Raw genomic sequence first — 20,329 nt, 5'->3', positions numbered from 1 at the left:
TATACTCAACTTTAGGTTTAAACTTCGCTGTTAGATCATTTTTGTCCCCTTTTTCCTGAAGTAATGTATGTTCTTTTCTCTTGATTTTTCATTTCATTTTGTTAACTTGAACACTCTCCACTATGTTAACTATAAACAAAAAAAATCAGCTTTTTCATTTCCTTCCTCCCTCTTTTGGTTTTTAGACAGTATCTTCCATGATGACCCCTACTACAAGTCAGAGACGAGCCTGGACCGCTGCCCGGTGGACTTTCCTTTTCGGAACGGTACCGTGCCCAATGGAAGCATGTACAGCAGCCCCAGCCTGAGCTCGCTCAATCAGTCCCAGACTTTCGTCCCACCCTCTCCCATGTCTTCCAACCTCAGCATCCCTGGTAGTGAGCTCATGCGCCCTGACTACATCCCCAGCCACCGCCACAGCGCCATCATTGCTCCGTCCTACCGGCCCACTCCTGAGTATGATGCTGTCATGCGGCAGAAGCAACGCATGCTCCCCGCTCACCATGACCTCCACAGCCAATCGCTGCGCAGTCTGAACATCAGCAATGCATGTGCTTACCGCCAGCCGGAGGCTCTGGTGTATAGCCAGCCAGAAATGAGGGAGAGGGGCCCTTATCATGGCCTGGGGCCTAGCCCGGGACCTTACGCCAAACAGGTACAGGTGAATTATCTGTGTTTTGATTTTGTTAAATGTATTGCTCATTACATCTCACACAGTTTTTCTTTTAATGTTTGCCTTGCAGATCAGCTACAGTAAGCCAGTGTCCCATGGCCCTCATCAGGGAGGACCTGCCAGCAGCCAGGGCCCTTGTCACTCACCCTGCGTTAATGGAGGTGGAGGCGGTGGCGGGGTTGGAGGTGTAGGAAGCTCCATCTCTCACACGGTCAGCACGCCTGAGCTGGCGAATACCAAACAACAGGGGAACAATGCGGGAAGCTATGCCGCTACAGCTAACATGCTGAGAAACCACATGTCACGCCCTCCTCCACCTTACCCTTCCAGCTCCTTCCGCCCGGCCACCAGCACGCCAGACCTGGCCAGCCACCGCCACCGGTGCATGGGGGGCAGCAGTCCAGAGCTGGTGACCCGCATGGTGCAGCTGTCGGTCAAGACCTTCCAGCCGGACAGCTCGGCCGTGGTGCACCAGTCCCTTCAGGAGGTTAGTGAACCACTAACTGCAGCTGCTAAGCACCGCTCCACCCTGGGAAAGAGACACAGCATGGAGGTGATCAGCAGCATGAGAGGAGGTGGAGGAGGAGGGATGGAGGGCATTGTGATGAAGAGCATAAATGCTCCCCTGCATCGGAGGAATACTCTCAGAGAACATGTAATGCCGCCTCAGCCTCAGTCCATTCCTCAGCCCCAGCCTCAAACCCCTCAGCCTCAAACCCAGCCTCCACCTCAGCAGCTACAGGAGTTGCCCATGCAGATGACTGCTGAGAAATCACCTGAGTCTTCTGTAACACCATCTGGGGCAGAGGCCTATCAGCATCAAAAGACTCTCTCTAATGCTACCATGCTCATACACAGTAGTGAGAGTGAAGAGGAAGAGGAAGAGGAGAGGCCTGAGCTGGATGTTCAAATCCCAGGTCTCAATGAGGACATCAGCATTAGCGCTCAGCTCCAGGCTGCTCTGGCCAAGCTGCCTAACAAACCCCCTCCAGAGTACCCTGGTCCTCCTAGACCTCCTAGTAATGCTCAAATCCGCACCCACAGTCACAATCACACTCACCACCACAACCATAATCAAGGACTGCAGAGCAACCAGGGACCAATGGACCCAAACCAAGCCCATGGCCGAGCGCACAAAGCTGGGCAGAGCCCAGGGGGCGGCGGGCCTGGATGTGGTGGTGGTGCAGGTGGTGGTGGGACACTGACCCGAGGGGACCAGGGTGGGGTGAATGGGGGTGTTTTAGGTCCATCCATTTCAGAACCAGACCTGACCAGTGTGAAGGAGAGGGTGAGGAAGGAGCCGGTCAAAGAGAGGCCGGTGTCGGAGATGTTCTCCTTAGAGGACAGCATAGTGGAGCGGGAAATCGCTCAGAGGGTAAGACGATCCTTCAGTAAGTCAATGCGTTGACTCATTTCATTTTATGTTGGTGCCAACCTATTTTTTAATAATACCGTACATGCTTTTTATCAGTGCTGAAATGGTCAATTGACAGAATATGACCACACTGGCGCTTCAAACACTTCAGATGTGAAGTATAGTTTTAGTATATACTATTGCAATCTATATACAACATCTTTGGGTTTTGCACAAAATTAGATTTTTGGGCTCAGAGAAATTGTATCAAATAAGGTTTTTTGACAAAATCCATAAACATATGTGTGTGTGTGTGTGTGTGTGTGTATGTATATATATATATATATATATATATATATATATATATATATATATATACGTGTGTGTGTGTATATATATATATATATATATATATATATATACACACACACACGTGTATATATGTATGTATATACATATATATACATGTATGTGTGTGTGTGTATATATATATATATATATGTGTGTGTGTGTGTGTGTATATATATATATATATATATATATACACACACACATATATATATATACATGTGTGTGTATATATATATATATACATATATACATGTGTATATATATGCATGCGATAAACATGTGCCTTTTTAACACTGCAAACATCACAAAAACAATAATAAAGTCAGCCCGTACACTTGCAGTGAAGCACGACAAGGGCACTGTCAGGAAACTCCATAGTGGGTCAGGCAGGCAGTGTCAACCGGGTTATTGTTTTGTTGTTATTAATAAGACATGTTTATTTTTATTTTTGTTTGCATTTTTTTTCTTTTTCTGGAATGATTGGTCCAGCTTTTTGGTCTCACCCAGACCCTTTGAGGAGGGGCTGGCCCGTTGTTGATCCTTATAAAAAGAAGAAAACAGCTTCCAGACCCTCGGGAGGGGGACGTTGTTTTTGAGGGGGGGGGGGGGATTAAGAGTCAGTTGCATATATTACTGGTGACCCAGCCTTCCATCCTCATACCGCCTGATCCAGAGGGAAACATCGGAGTGCCCCTAATTGAGCTTGAGCGAGAAGAATACTTAATATATAATATTATTATTATTATTATTATTATATATATCGGAAATATAATATAATACAGGAAAATAAAAAGATAGAGAAAACTAGAATAATTATAATAATATGCTATGATATAGTTGCAAAAATATATATTAAAAAAGAATTAAATATTTCAGTCTGTTGTTTGCTAGCTAGTTAGCTTCATAGCTTCATTCATTCAATTAGCAGTAATCCGGGGTTCAGCACCTGAGAGGGTAGCACTAGGCTCCGAGTCCCCCCAGGCTGCTAAAACCTTTTATAAATCCCTCAGATTATTCTTTGGGTTTGGTGTTCTTGTGTACATTGGCTCCATGTTAAGACACAACCATTTGACACAGCACCAGAGTCCAGGTGTAAGTTAAATCATAATCGCCTCACTTAATTGAGATAAACCTCCCTGTTCCAGAGTGACCTGGTGTGGGTTTCTGTTTCTAGCATGAGTCAATGAAATAAATAAAAAAACAGTTATCTCTCAAATGGTGTATCTCATATCTAGAGGACGCCCCTGGTAACCCCCAAGCTGTTGTTGTGACTGTCCCACAGGGAAGGAAGGAGGTGGAGCTGTCCTGGGGGTTTAATAGCTTCAGAGATTAGGTGAGGTAATCCTTGGAGGAAGTAGGGACCGGGCAATGTGGGTCAGAGTTTGGCTAGCGTGGTAGAGCTGAAAAAAGACAGAGGGGGAACGTATGTTCTGTCAGGAAAAGGAGGCCAAATAGGTAGGTGAGAATAAACAAAGCTGAAAGAATGAAACAATTGTGAAAGAGGACAAAACAAGGATGAAAGCATCAAAAGAAGGGCGAAGTGAGATGTAAAAGAAGCTGCAGGGCTTTTTAGTTCACCCCTTTGGACGGACTACAAGAGGATTGGTACGGCCACGTTTGCCCTACGAACAGGACGCACACATGCGCGCGCTTATATGCACATTAAAATCTCCCCACCCACTTCGAAACGCTCACATGTGCGTTTTGAGGCCAGTGCAGGTCAGTCAGTCTTGCAATGCTGCCAGTACCTGTAACCATGACACCAGGATTCTCCTCTCTCTTGAAGACGCTGGAAAGACAGAAGATGTCTGTGGACTCCATGAAGAGGCCGCTGATGATGGCTGCGCTCAACGGACTCTACGTGGCCCGAATGCCTGTCGCCGAGAGTCCTGCAGACGAAGGGGCCAAGGCTGCGACTGACGAACGGGTAAGAAGATTGCTCTTACTCTGTAAGATATATGTGGAGTTGGCATTTTTTGTTATGGTTGACATTTTTTGTGTTTCTGCTACATTTCAGTAGATTGTTCTGCACAAACCTTTCGGGATGCATTATAATGGGAAATGTTTTGGTGGTTTCTTGTTTTATGTAGGAACAAAACAAGTTCACAATTGATCATTAATTACTTAATCAAACCACTTTTTATGACCGAAAATGTAATCGCAACACATTTCACAACTGCTGCTTTTCTGGTTTAAGAATATTTTCATCATCTTCATTCATAGTTAAAGAATAAAAAAATTTTAAGATCCAATGTAAAACCAATTTTCTTTTTATGATTGGAGGATTAACATCTTTTAACTCACATTTCTCACCTGTTGGCAGTGATAAAGGAAGCTATAATAATAATAATGCATTCTATTTGTAAGGCACTCTTCATCCAAGAATCTTAGAGTGCCACAAGCTCGGCTGAAGATTGTCTCGCTTTAAATCTCCTAGACAGTTTCTGATAATCTCACTATTTAATGCATTTCATTTTGCAAATCCTGTCTGTTGGCTCCCTTTTGAGTGCGGAGGTGTGAAACCCAGCCATTGTCCAGACTGTTGCTAAGCTAAAGGGGGCAAGCCCTAAGTGGGCTGTGGAACGCGTGGCATGGTGGTGCTTATCGCCTCTAGGCCCGTCGGTATGTTAAGAATGTGACCCGGCAGAGAGCGAGCGAGCGAGCCACACAGAAAGTGATTGAAAGGGAGCGAGACAGAGATGCTGCCCTCTCAAACATGACTGGCCTAATAAACATGTGCCTCCATTAGAATGAATGCCACCACTGCATATCATGCCGTTTTTACAGCTTTGTTGATGCATTATACATGCTTCGAGTTCTTAGATGTCGAAGTCAGTATTCAGCCGTGAGTGCCGATGTTGACAAGAAATGTTGACGTATAATATAAGGAGATTTCTGGATTCTTCTGGTCTGAATAGTCTCTTCGGTGTGGTGGAATGTAAACGAATAAAAGCTCCTTTTGGAGCTAAAAGAGAAACGTCTGAATGATGTGAATGAGTAACAACCCCCCCCCCCCCCCCCCCCCCCTTCTCTTTCCCTTTTCTCTCTGTCTGTTCAGTGTAAGACCTTGGAGTTGAAGCTGGAAGAGGAGCGGGTCTTCACTGAGTATGAGCAGGTGCCCAAGAAGAGAGCAGACTGTGTTCTCACCACAGCAACTCTGCCCGAAAACACAGAGCGCAACCGATTCCGTGACGTTGTTCCTTACGAAGAGAATCGGGTTGAGCTCGTGCCAAATAAAGAGAACAACACGGGCTACATCAATGCCTCGCATATCAAGGTGTGCTCGAGGGGTCAAGGGTAAAATGTTAAAAAGTGTAAAAAAGTAATTGAAGTGATGATTACAGCACCTACCTTGTCATCCAGACTTTATCTGATTCGTGGGATGCCTAGAGGTCTTTTTGTGTATGCAATATCGTCCAGGGAAAGCCATGTATCTACAAAATGTAAAAAAAAAAGAAAAGCCTATGGGACCATAACTTTTTACAGGAAATCCTATGTTTTTTCTTAATGATTTATCTAGCTTAAGTAGCTAAATTTATAACGCAATACCTGATTGTCAGTTTCTCTGAAAATGTCTAAATCACCAAGATACATGGTTTTCATTGGGCAGTTGCAATATTCACGACTCAGGAATCAGTTTATGGAAACACCTGGATTTATGGAAAACTGTTGAAAAGAAATGCAAATCAATGCTTGTTTCCATCCACTACTGTTGGTGTGATCGGTTAGTTCTCTCAAATTCTCCATTATACGATTGCAGAAGAAGAGAGTGCAACATAATAATCTCATTACACACGCAGCAGTCAAACCTCAAAGTGTGGAATAATAGCGTAGATGGCATTCATGTTTTGTTTAATGAGTTTCCTCAACGCTCCACATGGATCTTGTGTTTTCAGCTGGTGTCTTCAGTGGCGGTTTAGGTCCTGATTTATTCACCAAGTCTGTTTCCCTTGCACTGGTTACATTTTGCTTTTATCAATACACAGACTTTCCCCTCCTCAGCCGAGCGTAAAATTGGTTAAAATGTCTGTATTTTTCATATGCAAATCTAAAATGTGCATAAAAACAGGTGTGTGGAAACACACCCAAAGATGGATAACATCTTACAACATTGGCCTGGATTTAAATTATCCTTCAGTTTTTGTGGTGAACCAATAAGGAGGGAAAGAATGATATTGACAGTCAAATTCAACATTTTCACAAAGTATTTCAAGTTTGTGTGTTCGGTTTCAAGTTGATGACAGTTACAGTCTTACAATGCGTTGCAACACCCACATCTTACGCCATAAATTAAACCCCAGAGCATAAACTCTACACTTTCAGCTCTCTGCTAGGCTTTGTTGTGGTCATTCCTGAGCAGCGAATGGCTCGGAGGAAAGGATGAAAGGCAGCTGTTGAAGGCTGTTTGTGCCTTTTTTTTAAGCTCACAGAGCTTGTGGAATTCCCAGAGAATGTGGTCCAAACTCCAAACCCTCTTAAGTCAACCTGAGCGGCTCTCACTAGCGTTCTATTCATGCTTAGTTGCAAACAGCATGTGTGCACAAGCTTGTGTGTATGCATGAGTTTGCATTTCACCAAAGCAGCACTGAATCGCTGCCTATCACGGTGTAACCCTCTTACTTTCCCCGTTATTTAAGGTAGCTGCCACAGAACAAAAGGCCTTGTTTATTCCCTATCCATGTCTTAATACAGTGTTTACAGTCACGAGGTGGCCTGAGGAATTATCTGGGACATGTTCATTATGTAACGGCACTCCAAAGTCTGTGTGGTTGGAGTTTATTGAAGATGGGAGGTTTTTCCAGTGCTGTGTGTGGCCTTGCGATTATTAATGAGGGAAAGCTAAAGTAAAGCCAAAGAAGGGGGTTTTATACATGAGAGAAAAGACTCAAACTCTGGTTAAACATGATGTTTATTCTGCCCTCCAGTGGTGGATGAGATTATTGTCTTTGTATGAATAAGCTCTTAACATTTTAAAATATATTTAAGAGTATAAAGTAATTTGTATTTAATTAAAATGACGTTGTTAGTAAGCAGCTTAGCTTGTTTATTCATCTATAGACTGATTATTATTTACACTGCAGCAACTGTAATCTCCACGTGCACTAATTGATTCTTTGTGTGTTTTCCCAGGTGATGATCAGAGGGGAGGAGTGGCACTACATTGCCACCCAGGGCCCGCTAGCCAACACCTGTGCCGACTTCTGGCAGATGGTTTGGGAGCAGGGGGTCAACGTCATCGCCATGGTTACTGCTGAGGAGGTACACACACACACACACACACACACACGGCACATGCAGCTGTGGATATTTTTCAGTGTCAGAGAGCTGGCATTTGCCTTTGTGTGGAAAAACGGGATGGCAGTGAGAGTATGTGTCACTGTGTCTTTTGTATATATGTTAGAGCTCATCATCTATTTTCCTTCATCCTCTTTTTTTTTTTCTATCCCCATCCTCCCATCTTTACCCTCTCTTCCCTCCAGGAGGGTGGCCGATCCAAGAGTCACCGCTACTGGCCCAAACTGGGCTCCAAACACAACTCAGCCACTCATGGCAAGTTTAAGGTGACCACCAAATTCCGCACCGACTCAGGCTGCTACGCCACCACGGGGTTAAAGGTCAAACATCTGCTGTCTGGCCAGGAGAGGACAGTCTGGCACCTGCAGTACACTGACTGGCCTGAGCAGGGCTGTCCCGAATATGTCCAGGGATTCCTCTGTGAGTGTCCTCATTATCATCATCATCATCAGTTTGTGTGACATTTAAGATGCAAACAAAAAGGGCTGAATTAATCAGTATACCTTCATTATTTCATGTCTAATTAAATGAATAGTTTGACATTTTGTGAAACATGTTTATTCCATGTCTATATCACACTCATGCCTGTGGTAAACACGAATTTAGATCCAGAAGAGAGAGAACAAATTCTCTCTTCAGCCTGGCAGACACAAGGCCCACATCTTACCTTTTGTCTCCATCCTCTTTCCTTCAGCCTACCTGGAGGAGATCCAGTCTGTAAGGAGACACACCAACTCCATGCTGGACACCTCAAAGAGCCTCAATCCTCCCGTAGTGGTTCACTGTAGTGCCGGGGTGGGACGCACCGGAGTGGTCATCCTCACTGAGCTCATGATCAGCTGCCTGGAGCACAATGAGGTGGGTGGACTGTGGTCTTACAGGGTGCAAAGAGTTGGAATGGGCTGTCAAGCGTTTATCATGTCTAGGATCACAAGTATCACATGAATTGATACACTGCTTAATTATTTGGGATGAAAAAAAAACATACAAGTCGGTTATTTTGTAAATCAAGATGTTGCTCATGAAGATGCCGACCGTGTGGCCTTTAAAGGGCCAGTCTGTAGGATTTGGCGGCATCTAGCGGTGAGGTTGCAGGTTTTCAACCAACGGAGACTTCTCCCTGTGTGCCGAGCGCGTGGAAGAACACGAACGGCGCTACATAGAGCCAGTGTTGGGTTTGTCCTTTTTGGGCTACTGTAGAAACGTGACGGTGCAACATAACAGACTCCGGGAAGAGGACCCACTTAATGTAATCGGGCATAAACGGCTCATTCTAAGGTAATAAAAACACGACGATTCTTATTTTGAGGCGATAATGCATGAAAGAAAACAAACTTTCGATTCCATTTCTGCCAATAGACCACCTAAATCCTACAGACTGGCCCTTTTTTCAAGCAGTTACTTTACAATATACATTGCATTTGCCAAAACATACACGCTCTCAAGTATGCAGACCAGGTAAATCCAGGTATGATTTATTATTTAACTCAGTGAATCCTCTGTAGTGAGACAATGCACATACATGTGACAGGAGAGGAGCCAGTTAAGTGGACTTTTAATGCAACTCTGAGTCTATTGTCTTTTTTTAACATACATGTAGCCTTGTTACTGCACAAAATTCACTTTACAGTCTATGCCCTGAAAGGATTGTCTCTCACTTTGTCCTCCTTTTTTGTCTTTTTATTTCAATCACCGTATTTTGTCGGTCTCTCCTTCAGCCCGTGGAGGTTCCCACCATGTTGTCAGGGCTGAGGCAGCAGAGGATGCTGATGGTGCAGACCATTTCCCAGTACACGTTCGTCTACCAGGTCCTCATTCAGTTCCTCAAGAACTCCCGTCTCATCTGAGCCCGTGTGTGCTGACATTTGTACCCGCGTTGCATAATGGCACCAGACAACAACAATGGTACTTCACACGAGGACTGTGCAACAGGAGCGGGTAACTGACAGTTGGATGCAGATACGGAGATTCACGTTGAGTTTTCTATGTGGCAGTTTATGGAAATTCTGGTGGATTTTCATACTAACTCACCTCAAAGGAGGAAAGGATTTGCGTAGGCCTGTACAAAAATTGACGACCATTTCTTCTAATATGCGTATGTAGTTATTCCCCCCCCCCCCCCCCCCCCCCCCTCCCCCCGGGTTTAATTCTTGGACGTGGTCCTTCTGTTGAACGTATGTACGTTTTACCCCAAACAAGTGTTTGTGTGTTCTTTAGATTTCTTGACAAATATCTTTAAGAAATCTAACTTCAGTTTCATTTTGGATAGATTGCCTGCCTGCTACATTTCTCGTTAATTATTTAGCCATTATGAGAAATGGCACTATGCTGCATGAGCAGTCAGTGGCAGCAGTAGTATTACTATTTTCTATACTCTGAAAGAGTTTGCCAAACAAAAGTATTCCTTAAATCACTGTTCTAAAATGTTGCTTTTATTTTCAACAGAGTATTGATTAATACAGCAAATATTTACTTCAACATTGTAACAAATGTTTTTATTTATTTCTATCAAGATTGTGGTCACCTTTGCCACTGAACAGAGCATTAACAAGCATGTTGATCCTTGCCCTGTCAATTTTGTTTCATCTTTGAACTTGTCTTCATTTTTACACATTTTTCAGAAAGCCTTCTTTGTCAATGTCAATAGAGTCTTTCCCAGTTTCCTTGATTCATTTCTATTGAGATCCTCCTCCACATGCAAACACACATAAACAAGCAACGTGCATTTTAATGCTGCAGCCCCTTATGATCAAATGTGTCTGATCACAAAATCTTACCGAAATGCATTTCAAAAGTCTAAAAAAGTGTTTATTCAATGAATTAGAGATAATTCATAAATGTATCATTTCACAGCTTGTAGTAAATAGCGAAATGTATCTCGATACTGTATACACTGAATCATTGTGCCTTATTAAAACATGAACCAGTAGAAGCTGACGGACCTATCTTTGTTTTAGGTTCTGGATGGGTTTGGTAATCAATATTAAATCTTTAAATTGGTATTTAATAGTTTTTCTGATAAGAACAACTAAAACATTTCATATAATTTACCTAACTCCCGTTTAAGGATTTGACAGAATACTGATTTTTATTTTATTTTTGTAAAGGAGAATAGTATAAAAGTGACACGAAGATATGCAGCCTTTAGTATCTGATCCAAGCCCAATAGATTACTATGTTGCAATGTTCCTTGATTCAATTCATACAAATTACACACAAGAATTTCCTTTTTAAATGTTACCTTAAATATGTTTTATTTTAATTTTTCTGAATTGTGATGCAAAGCCAGCCGAGTCCAAAGTGACTTTGTACATAATGGGCATTCTACAAATGTTTTATATAGTTTCTTTTTTTGACTTGGTACCCTAAAAATACCGCAACATAATAAACTATGCATGCATTTTTATATTTTAATGTATATATTCTCAAATAAGTAAAAGCTTTATGCTCTCTTGACATATAAGTGTTTTGTTGCACTTCTGTTCTTCGTGACAGTATTTCCTCACACGGCATTCCACTGTTTGTTGATATTTAATTTTTCCCCTTAATTCTCTTTTGGCAAAACTCCCAAATACCTTTCAAAGTTTGTGTACATATGTTTTGTATATGCGTTTTCAGTGCATCAAGCCGTTTGTTTTTCTGTCCCCAGACATGTATGAAGCTGTCGTACTTGCTTATTATGCAATAAAGCCTTATTTTCTTTAACACCGGGGACACAATTTCACTTATTTTAATAACTTTCTTTTGTTGGTAATGTGCGTATGCTGGAGAGGGTTTCTCTCGCAGAGCACACACACACACACACACACACACACACACACACACACACACACACACACACACACACACACACACACACACACACACACACACACACACACACACACACACACACACACACACACACACACACGCACTCACACACACACACGCGTCCACCACTCCACTCTGATGGATGACAGGGTCCAAGCTTGACGTGTCAGTCACAATCCAAAACGAGCATGAAATCATTAACAATTTTTGGGATAATCTTGTGCTCAACCTCCGTCAGAAAATCTGTTCACAATGTTAGATTTTCACATTTAACATTAAATGCATGCTTGGTACAAACATATCTTGCATTCAAGATTGCATTCAAACTAATACATGCCTGCATACACAACACTGATGTAAACACTGAGTCCAATATCCCGAAATTCCATAATACTTTTATTGCATTAAACTTTGCATAAAAACATGAATGCTCTGTATTTTTGCTTCCGTACAAAAAAAGAATAGAAAGTGCCTTCGGTTCTGTAAAGCTCCGAATCAAAGGAGTCCCAGCCACGTTCCATCATTTCTTTACTCCTCATTTTTGTGCCATCTCTTTGCACAACTCTGTCAAGTAGAAGTGATCCTTCCCATGAGCCACCTCCATTATGGCCATTGCCTGTGTACACACAAACATTTGTACAGCATTATACAACATGCAAGTATATACGTGATTTCTGGGTCCGGGTATATTGAACCTCGCTCCCTTTTCGGTACCAATTGAAACTGTGTGTAGCACTGTGTATTGAAAACAGTTTCCTATTTGCTTTTGTATTTGAGAAGGAAAGTGATCAAAGATCAGACGTGCATGTTACCTTCTTGAAAGCGCTGACCCCCGCTGAGCGCCTCTCTAGGCCCATGTACAGTCGGCCCAACTTCAGATACATGGAGGACACATTCAAAGAGAAGGGTGGATACAGCTTGCTGCATTGGAGAGAGAATGCATGCCGATTAGACAAATCATTGCTTACAAAGACAAAAGTAGTTAGATGACGGCATGCACATTGACAACATGCTTTTCAAAAGGTAATCTATTGCATTGATGTCACAATAAAACACTGAATTTAATTTTCCTCCAGTACTGTAATGATGAAGAAAAGAAAACTAAATGTTTGACTTTCTTAATTACCTTCATTACTTTTTATACAAACATACATTCTACGTTTTTCTAGAAATGAATGGACTTGCATGCAACAGATTAAAAAGAGGTCAAACTAAACAAACGGAGGCTCAAATATCCTGACTTTTAGTTCCTGGTAACGCTCAATCTAAAAACAAAAAATACAATTCCCACAATGCAATGTGAAAGCATCTGTTGCTTGGTTCCATGTGGTCTCGTCACCTGTAATGTTTGATGATCTTCTCGCCGTATGTGAGCGCTCCTTCCGGGTCTTCCATGTAGAGACAAACCCCCATGGCCTGGTACATCACGTGGAGCATGTAGACGTTGGCTTCATCAAAGACGGCTCCCATCTCCTCCAGACTCTGTTCACACATCTCCAGCAACTCACTAGGGGGTGCCACAGAGTCAAGGACCGTATCGAAAAACAAGCTGAGGTTTTACTGAAGCCTCAACGGGGCCTCTGATCCTAGAGTCAGATGTTTTAGAGTCTTGAAAGCTACTTTTGCAGAAGAATAACCGTCTGCTTCAGACAGCTTCATAGGCACTAAACCGACCTGCGGGGTTCCTTGAATCAAAAAGATGAATTGTATATCACAAGAGGCCGTTACTTAGCGAGAGGATATTCTTTGTGTGTTTCACAGCCCGGAACTCTCTGATGGTTTTCCTGGCGTACCGCACCATGTTGCTGATGACCTCTGGCTCTATGGGGTCACTCCGCTTGCGTACTTTTAACTTTTCCTTGTCCTAGATGTGAAAACGGGACAAAACGATCAAGTTTTGTTTCTACGTTTTACACATGAATTACAATGGCAGTTCTATGATTTTGTCTTTTTTTCCACTCGGCACTTCTTGCCTTAGACTTGTTTTTACAGTCCCGGCAGTCGCAGGTGAAATAGTAGGTCTCTCTCAGCCTGTTGTTGAGGTCGTCTGTCGGATAGAGGACGTCTATGTAGCTGATGAGCACCTAGAGGTGGAAATAACACACGAGAATCCAAATTCTGGGAATGAACAAGCTTTCCTTGATGTTTTTCTTCTTGTTTGATTGTCTCCATGTGCTGCCAGATAGATTTTAAACTGCAGTTTAGGAGCTCAGTCTGAAAATAACCCCGCTGGCCTCTTAAATCAGCTGCTACACCCCCCCCCCATAAACCACGCACACACACTCTTTTACAGTGTTGCCTTTACACCCTGACAAGTATCAGTGATGCTAATGTGAGCCTTCACACTCCTGTCTTCACCTTTCAATCTCAGCCTTTCAATCTCAGCCCCATCTTAAGATACTATCTCAGCCATAATATATTTTACTCCAAAACCACCCGTGTTGAAAAACAAAAGATTTTGATTAACCACAAACCTATCAAGTTTGTTTCAAAATCTAATGGAATAATCTGACATTTTGAGAAATATGATTATTTGCTTCTTTTTTTAAATGGAAAATATTGATACCACTCATTGTTAATACAAAGCCAACTAACACAAAGACTGGAAACAGGCAACAGCTAACCTAAGGTACTGTAACAACCTGATCCCCACAGGCTTTTGGCTGCCTTATGCCGATGATGAGACTCCAGGAAGTTACTGTGCCTCGCAAATAACCCCTGTAAAAGCCCCAAATGTTGGTAAAACAGGTGTTCATTATTTAGCTGTGGAGGTGCTCTCACTCCTTGTTTCTAGTCTTCAAGCTAAGCTAATCGTAAAGAGTGGTATTTTTCTACTTCGTCTATCACAAAAGCAAAAAGGCACATTTTGCACATCCTTTTACAAAATTTAAATGTGATCAATCCCTGTATATTACTGTAAGATTACAAGGCAGTATTGTATCATTTAAACATAACACATATACTGTTCTTCACTAGTTTGAATGTCATTTTGTGATTATTTCTTGTCTCGATTTGGTGCATGCTGAACCACCACATTTTAATCGAATGGAGCTCACGGACAGACCCTTTCTCACACACACACACACACACACACACACACACACACACACACACACACACACACACACACACACACACACACACACACGCACACTTGAATACAGAACCCAACCCCATCTAATGGCAGCTGTCCCCTTTCCTCACTTCATCTCCAGGCTTCATGTTCTGCACCGCCCGAACCTCTGCTGACGTCCCTTTATTTGTGACTATGACGCTGGGACAACAGCTGTGGTTGATCAGTGCCACACTGGGAAGAGACAGACAGAAAGAAACAGAAGACTATAAATCAAGCTTTCTACTTTCTTACAATGAAGTAGGAGCAGAGAGAAAAGTGCCAACTTATCTACAGAAGTCCCGAGGGGCCCTAAAATATGTTTGTGATCTTGCTATTACCTGGGTGGCAGGAGGGAAAATTCACTCTCACACAGCCTTAAACAATTTTTTTTTTAAAAACCTAACAGCCGCAGGGCGCCGATTTAACCACCACATGACAAACTGGGGAAGTATTGACAATATGGCTGTTAAATGTTGCCCTGAATACCGACCTTTAAAACATGACCAAATACAGCTAATCGTAGCTTTTAGCATTCATGGATTAACATGGCTGTCCTTCTCCATTATGTCTTTTTTTTTTTTTCTTTTTTTTTTTTCAAGAACAATGACTGGAGTCCAAATCAAATGTCCCAAAATAAAAGGAGGGAACTAACACCAAAGAAGCAGCTGAGAGAAAGAAAACACTAAGACATATAAGCTGTGTAGGGAGGGGAGAATGCCCCGTGGACTCTACTGTACCCGTACAGGCGTCAAACAGTACACAATGAAAATGTGCTCATGCGCATGCACGTTATCCTTCTTACTCTGGGTAGATTGCAGTACCCATGTTGGACAGTTCATCGTCCTCTATAGTGAAACCATTACAGGCAACCTGTTGAATAAATGACACGGGAAAGAGAAAGAAAACGCAAGTGTATATTACCAATATTTTGCTGGTGTTTCATCAAAATATATAGGATTTGCTCTGCCTTTTCTCTTCTTTAACTCCAAAGGGTGATGGGGAAGAGTCATGGACAGGCAAATTGTTAGTAGTACATGCTAAGGCCTATTTGACAATGATTTGTGTGTGGTACCTGGGAGAAGAGTGTGAGAAGGTCTTTATGGTCGGGTAACTTCAAATGTTTGGAGAAAAAACGATGCAGTCCGAAAACATCTGCCTCGTGCATCTCTCTTTTCTCATTATCTACGTCCTCCACGTCTGTTACAGGAGAAGGGATCGATATTGTGATTGATTAAATGTGTATTCATGTATTTACCAAGCATAGTGTGCATACTCTTTTGCAAAATATGTTTAGACTATTATTGCCTACTAAAAAAAAACTAGTAAGAAATCTGCAAACGTTTACATTTTCTACAATCATCTTTTTACATTTGCAGTAGCACTTCCCAAAGTCTTTAGACATACATTCATATTAAAATTGGTTGAATTCCGCTTTAATAGCCACTTTGATTTTTGTTCCACATACACCATCTACTTTTATACATGTAATATTCTTTGAAATCAGGGAATATTGGTTGATATACTTTGTTATGGTTTTGAACTGAACCTCAACTATGAGTTCTAGGTCACTAACTCAATCAGACACTCGGTCAGCACTCTGTGTTAGTCTAAAGTTGTTTCACTCATTACGTTGTGTAATTCAACCCACACCTATGGGATATATATAGATGAGGCCATGGGTGTTTCTGCCAGACTAATCTGAATGGGTTGTGCTTTTTTGAGAGAGATATCTTGTGACCCTTAGGACTGAAGTCTCTGGAAACTTTATGCTGAATCTGACACCTACCAAGTTGGTTTTTAAAGTTTTTTTTTTAAAGTCAAATCTCAAACAAAAACCATGCATGTGTGTTGAAGGCAAATGTCTCACGTGATTGTATCTCGTCTATGCGCAAGATCTTCTCAGAAGCACATCTTTCTTTCTTTGTTTTCTGTGGAAAAAGAGGCATGATTATTAACAGAATAATGTGCCAGAAAAAGAAGAAACAAATGGTGTCGTCTTTTATTAACTGGCCGACCTTTTTGGCGAGGATCCGGGCCACCAGGCGAGATATCTCTGAAGGGCACCAGTTCTCTTTGAATGCAATCATGGCAGAGCACTCCAGCTTGTGCATGGCCCAGTCCTCTTTCTTCACAAAAAACACACACAACCCTGTAGTTTAAAGCCGATTCAACTGTGAACTTCTAAGGTCGAGCAAACTATTTACAGTTAAGGACCCACCGCAATGTTTCCCTCACCTCTTACCATGCAAACTCATCCATTCATTGTCTCCATTCTCTGAGTTAGTGCATCTTTACCCACGGTCGTGACATGCTCCTTATACACCAGAAAACAAAATAGGATGGATGAAAAAGGGGAGAACTTGTAGAAAACAAACAAAAAAAGTAATTACTACTGGTGCTACTACTAGTGGGGCAAAAACTGTTGGCTCTTTTATGTCATTTTAAACGTAGCTTTGCAGGCTCAGCTCTACATCATCAGACCGCTCAACATTAAACAGGCAAAGCTGTTATTGCTGCATGCTTACATGAGAGGGGCAGGGCTTCATTAATTTGTTTTAGAGGTATAACATCATAAACTGTTAAAGGACATTACATTTAGCCTTTTGGTGGTGCAAGATGCAAAGTCAGCAATCATCAAGCCATCCGATAGCTGTTGAGATGTTTCACTCCTGCTAAAACGTCCACAAGGCAATATTATCATTCCTTGAGTGATTCTGCTTGTTTTCCAACAGCCGTTGTAAAGGCAACACCAAATAGTTTGGAGCTCTGAGCGACATTACAAGGTCCAATGTCTTTCACAGGAATCCCAATGTTCCAGAGTATTTATGTCCCTCTCCCAGCTGCATCCTACCTGGCATTTCACATTGCAGTAGAAGGCTTTCTTGCACTTCCCACATCTCGCCAACTTCTCTTTCCTATGTATGAAACAAAAACAGAGTATATTAGATTGTAAACAGCATATGAGTCGAAAGATCCTCACACTTCTTTGTATAATTTACTTCTCCAGATACACAAGCACTAACATCAGACATCTGAGCTCAGAGGATATCAACCTGATCAGACTTCAATGTATCTGTATGTGAGTATCTACTTGTATTTGAGTATCTAACATCCTGCTCCATTACTCTGAAACAAGACGCAGCAGTTGCTGCTGGCCCATCGTAATTAATGCAATGAAGCAATTTTGTGGTATTAATAGAGCTGGCATTATGACTGACCAGCTGTGTCTCTCCATCACATTGAAATGTAAAGCAAAAGTCCACACATTTTATTTTCAGACTGTCGGTAGGGCGGCTGAGTCCAACAAGCTGCTTAGCGGTGTCCGGGAACACACTACCGGACGTAAAGTGCAGGTGTAACCCAGAGTTTCATGGTGATCACTGATTATTACACTCATATGCAATCTGCACACTACTCTACACACAGTAGCCAACTGAAGTGAGCTGTATCAAACATAATTGATTCTCTCACAACGTGTTGAATCCAAAATGTGCACATAATTAGACTTCAGCAACTTTTCAGTGTAAAGTCAGAGCATGAAAGCAACAGCATTTACAGATTCAGAAAGGACACAGGAAAGTAGCTACAATCATCATCCATAATGAACCTTACATATTCTTATCAAATACAAACCCTTTGCATGGTTGCTTGGATACTGAATACTGATACATTTATTTCTCAACAGTTGAATCCACACCCACCTGCAGACCATAGGACGACAAACACTAGATACTTAAATCAGATTATATCTGATCGTTATTTAGGCGACATCATAAATACTATCACAACTACAGTGTTGAGTCGATTTGTTGTTCGATGTTCATGATTACAAAAGGCAATAGGATGGGAAGTGAGCTGTCACTGACCTGGTGAAGCAGAACTCGCAGTTGAAGCCTCTCTCGTTTAATGACAGCACAAAGGTGTACGCCGGGGTGGAATACAGCAGCTCTCCGACTTTGAAGGGTCTGGTAACCCGGAGAGCTCGTCCTTTACCCGGACTGTCGAACCTCTCGAGGCCCGCGATGCTGCCCATGGTGATGCCTTCTCCGATGGTCTTCCTCCACAGTGACTGTTCACTCACAAGGATCTGGGAGTTGTCACGTCGAGGTGATACCCACTGCGGTCAATCCATCCCGCACGTCTTTTTTCTTTTCTTTTTTTTTCTGTACGCGTGTGCACGAGGCATTACGGTATTATTCTGAAGTGAAATTAGTTTGTAATTATGCACCAATTCGTTTTGAATCTAATCTAACATCATGAATCATTTGCTCATGAATGTGATTTCCTAGAGCTTTTATTTTGAAATTCAACATCAGAATCTCCTGATATTAGCTATACGTATTCACACAATGTGGTGTATGTGTGTATATATATATATATATATATATATATATATATATATATATATATATATATATATATATATATATATATATATAGTTTTTTTACTCATTCATTTAGATACAGTAATATATTACTGTATCTGTATTTAAGCCACCATAAGGGTTACAATTCACTTCAACACATTGTGTAAGGATTTAAGTTGTAAGACGAAAACAGCTGGATAACTCCCAGATTGTACAACGCCGTGTGACCTGTCAATCACAAGGTCCATCCTTGAAAAACACATTCGGGAGGAGAGGACAGGAAATGATATGCACCAAGATTCCCAGGACATAATCCCACTGTGGATAAACTCTACATCACCATGGAAAACAAACCCATATTAGCTAAACAATTGTAAACTTGCAGGCAGAACACCAGCCATAATGTTATAATACTTGTTTTTTTTAAACTTCCACCTCAAACATCTGACGCCATGCCAAGTCATGTTTAGGATGTGTTAAAAACTAAAAACCAAGCTGTACAGCCCACAGTTCCTCTCCACAGTGTTCCACTGAAGGTAAAGTCACATGAGGCCCCCTGGTGGTGAAGGCCAAGAACGACTTTGCAGTTAATGTCTACTCTATTAAAATGTAATTCTCTGTGTTGTGACGGCGGTGCGTTTGTAGATCAGCCCCCACAACAAACATTGGCCTTGATTCCGTTATGCATTACGTGTGATACTCGGTTCATCATGAAAGATCGGGTCAGATTAATAGAAAGAGACATTACATTCCTAGCTGGTGTCCACTTTTGACATATTGTGCCACCATGTGGTTGTTTATTGCAAGCGCACCCTCCAATGATTGAGAAGCCCATCCATGATGCAGTCCACCAAAAACTAAGTGACTTGTAGTGGGACGACCTGCTCTCCTGATGTACACAGAGGTCATAGGTCAGCAACTTGATCTTGAGTAAATTGAAATATTTATATACACACACACACACACACACACACACACACACACACCACGGTGAAGATTTGTCCATCATCTGTGTCTGAAGGCTTTATCCAACCTTGCCCCAGTTTTGCCCGATTCATTATAATTTCATTTTTTTCCCCCAGTCTTTCAATCTAAAGATTTGTTCCTCCTCATTTTTTAATAATGTGCAAGCAAAGGAGGCATGTCCCCGGGAGATTATGTCGTCGTCTTTGGCGTCTCGTCTTGATTACATCAGAGGAACCTGATTTGATTTGGAGGAAACCCCCATGTTCCAGTACGCGATCCGTTGGACCTCCCCACTGTGCTGATTTCTTGCTTTGTCAGAGGGGATGATCTTGATGAATATGATCTGAAAGAGAGGGAGGGAGTGGGGGATTAGGTGAAAGGATTATTATTTCCAA

The 20,329-nt window shown here is 42.0% G+C and overlaps 2 protein-coding genes across 2 annotated transcripts in view; one reads left to right on the top strand and one right to left on the bottom strand.

Annotated features, from left to right (window-relative positions):
* Positions 1 to 11,378, top strand: part of LOC117727693 (tyrosine-protein phosphatase non-receptor type 14-like) — a 37,056-nt gene extending 25,678 nt beyond the window's left edge. The window contains exons 14-21 of the mRNA XM_034528119.1: positions 186 to 655; positions 744 to 2,048; positions 4,165 to 4,305; positions 5,437 to 5,655; positions 7,509 to 7,637; positions 7,859 to 8,093; positions 8,368 to 8,531; positions 9,392 to 11,378. Coding sequence (XP_034384010.1) covers positions 186 to 655; positions 744 to 2,048; positions 4,165 to 4,305; positions 5,437 to 5,655; positions 7,509 to 7,637; positions 7,859 to 8,093; positions 8,368 to 8,531; positions 9,392 to 9,520 — 2,792 coding nt within the window. The 3' untranslated portion in view covers positions 9,521 to 11,378. The remainder of the gene's footprint in view (positions 1 to 185; positions 656 to 743; positions 2,049 to 4,164; positions 4,306 to 5,436; positions 5,656 to 7,508; positions 7,638 to 7,858; positions 8,094 to 8,367; positions 8,532 to 9,391) is intronic.
* Positions 11,379 to 12,021: 643 nt separating this feature from the next.
* On the bottom strand, positions 12,022 to 18,634 carry LOC117727485 (N-lysine methyltransferase SMYD2-like). The gene is made up of 12 exons (XM_034527824.1): positions 18,468 to 18,634; positions 17,453 to 17,516; positions 16,617 to 16,727; positions 16,469 to 16,529; positions 15,674 to 15,798; positions 15,404 to 15,471; positions 14,691 to 14,793; positions 13,460 to 13,570; positions 13,230 to 13,350; positions 12,826 to 13,000; positions 12,299 to 12,407; positions 12,022 to 12,102 (listed from the first exon to the last, which is right to left on the bottom strand). Exons 1-12 carry the CDS (start codon positions 18,632 to 18,634, stop codon positions 12,022 to 12,024), a joined length of 1,296 nt encoding a protein of 431 aa, XP_034383715.1.
* Between the last annotated feature and the right edge of the window lie 1,695 nt (positions 18,635 to 20,329).

This window comes from Cyclopterus lumpus, chromosome 24 (genome assembly GCF_009769545.1).
Source record: "Cyclopterus lumpus isolate fCycLum1 chromosome 24, fCycLum1.pri, whole genome shotgun sequence".
In the NCBI taxonomy this organism is placed as follows: domain Eukaryota; kingdom Metazoa; phylum Chordata; class Actinopteri; order Perciformes; family Cyclopteridae; genus Cyclopterus; species Cyclopterus lumpus.
This window is presented reverse-complemented; position numbering and strand designations above follow the sequence as displayed.

Bases quoted from the DNA above. Each gene is read 5' to 3' on its own strand.
- LOC117727485 (XM_034527824.1), bottom strand. From the start codon at position 18,634: ATGGGCAGCATCGCGGGCCTCGAGAGGTTCGACAGTCCGGGTAAAGGA. The intron at 17,517-18,467 runs GTCAGTGACAGC...TTTCATACATAG, and splicing joins TGCGAGTTCTGCTTCACCAG to GAAAGAGAAGTTGGCGAGAT. The intron at 13,571-14,690 runs GTGAGGAAAGGG...TTCCACCTCTAG, and splicing joins ACATGAAGCCTGGAGATGAA to GTGCTCATCAGCTACATAGA.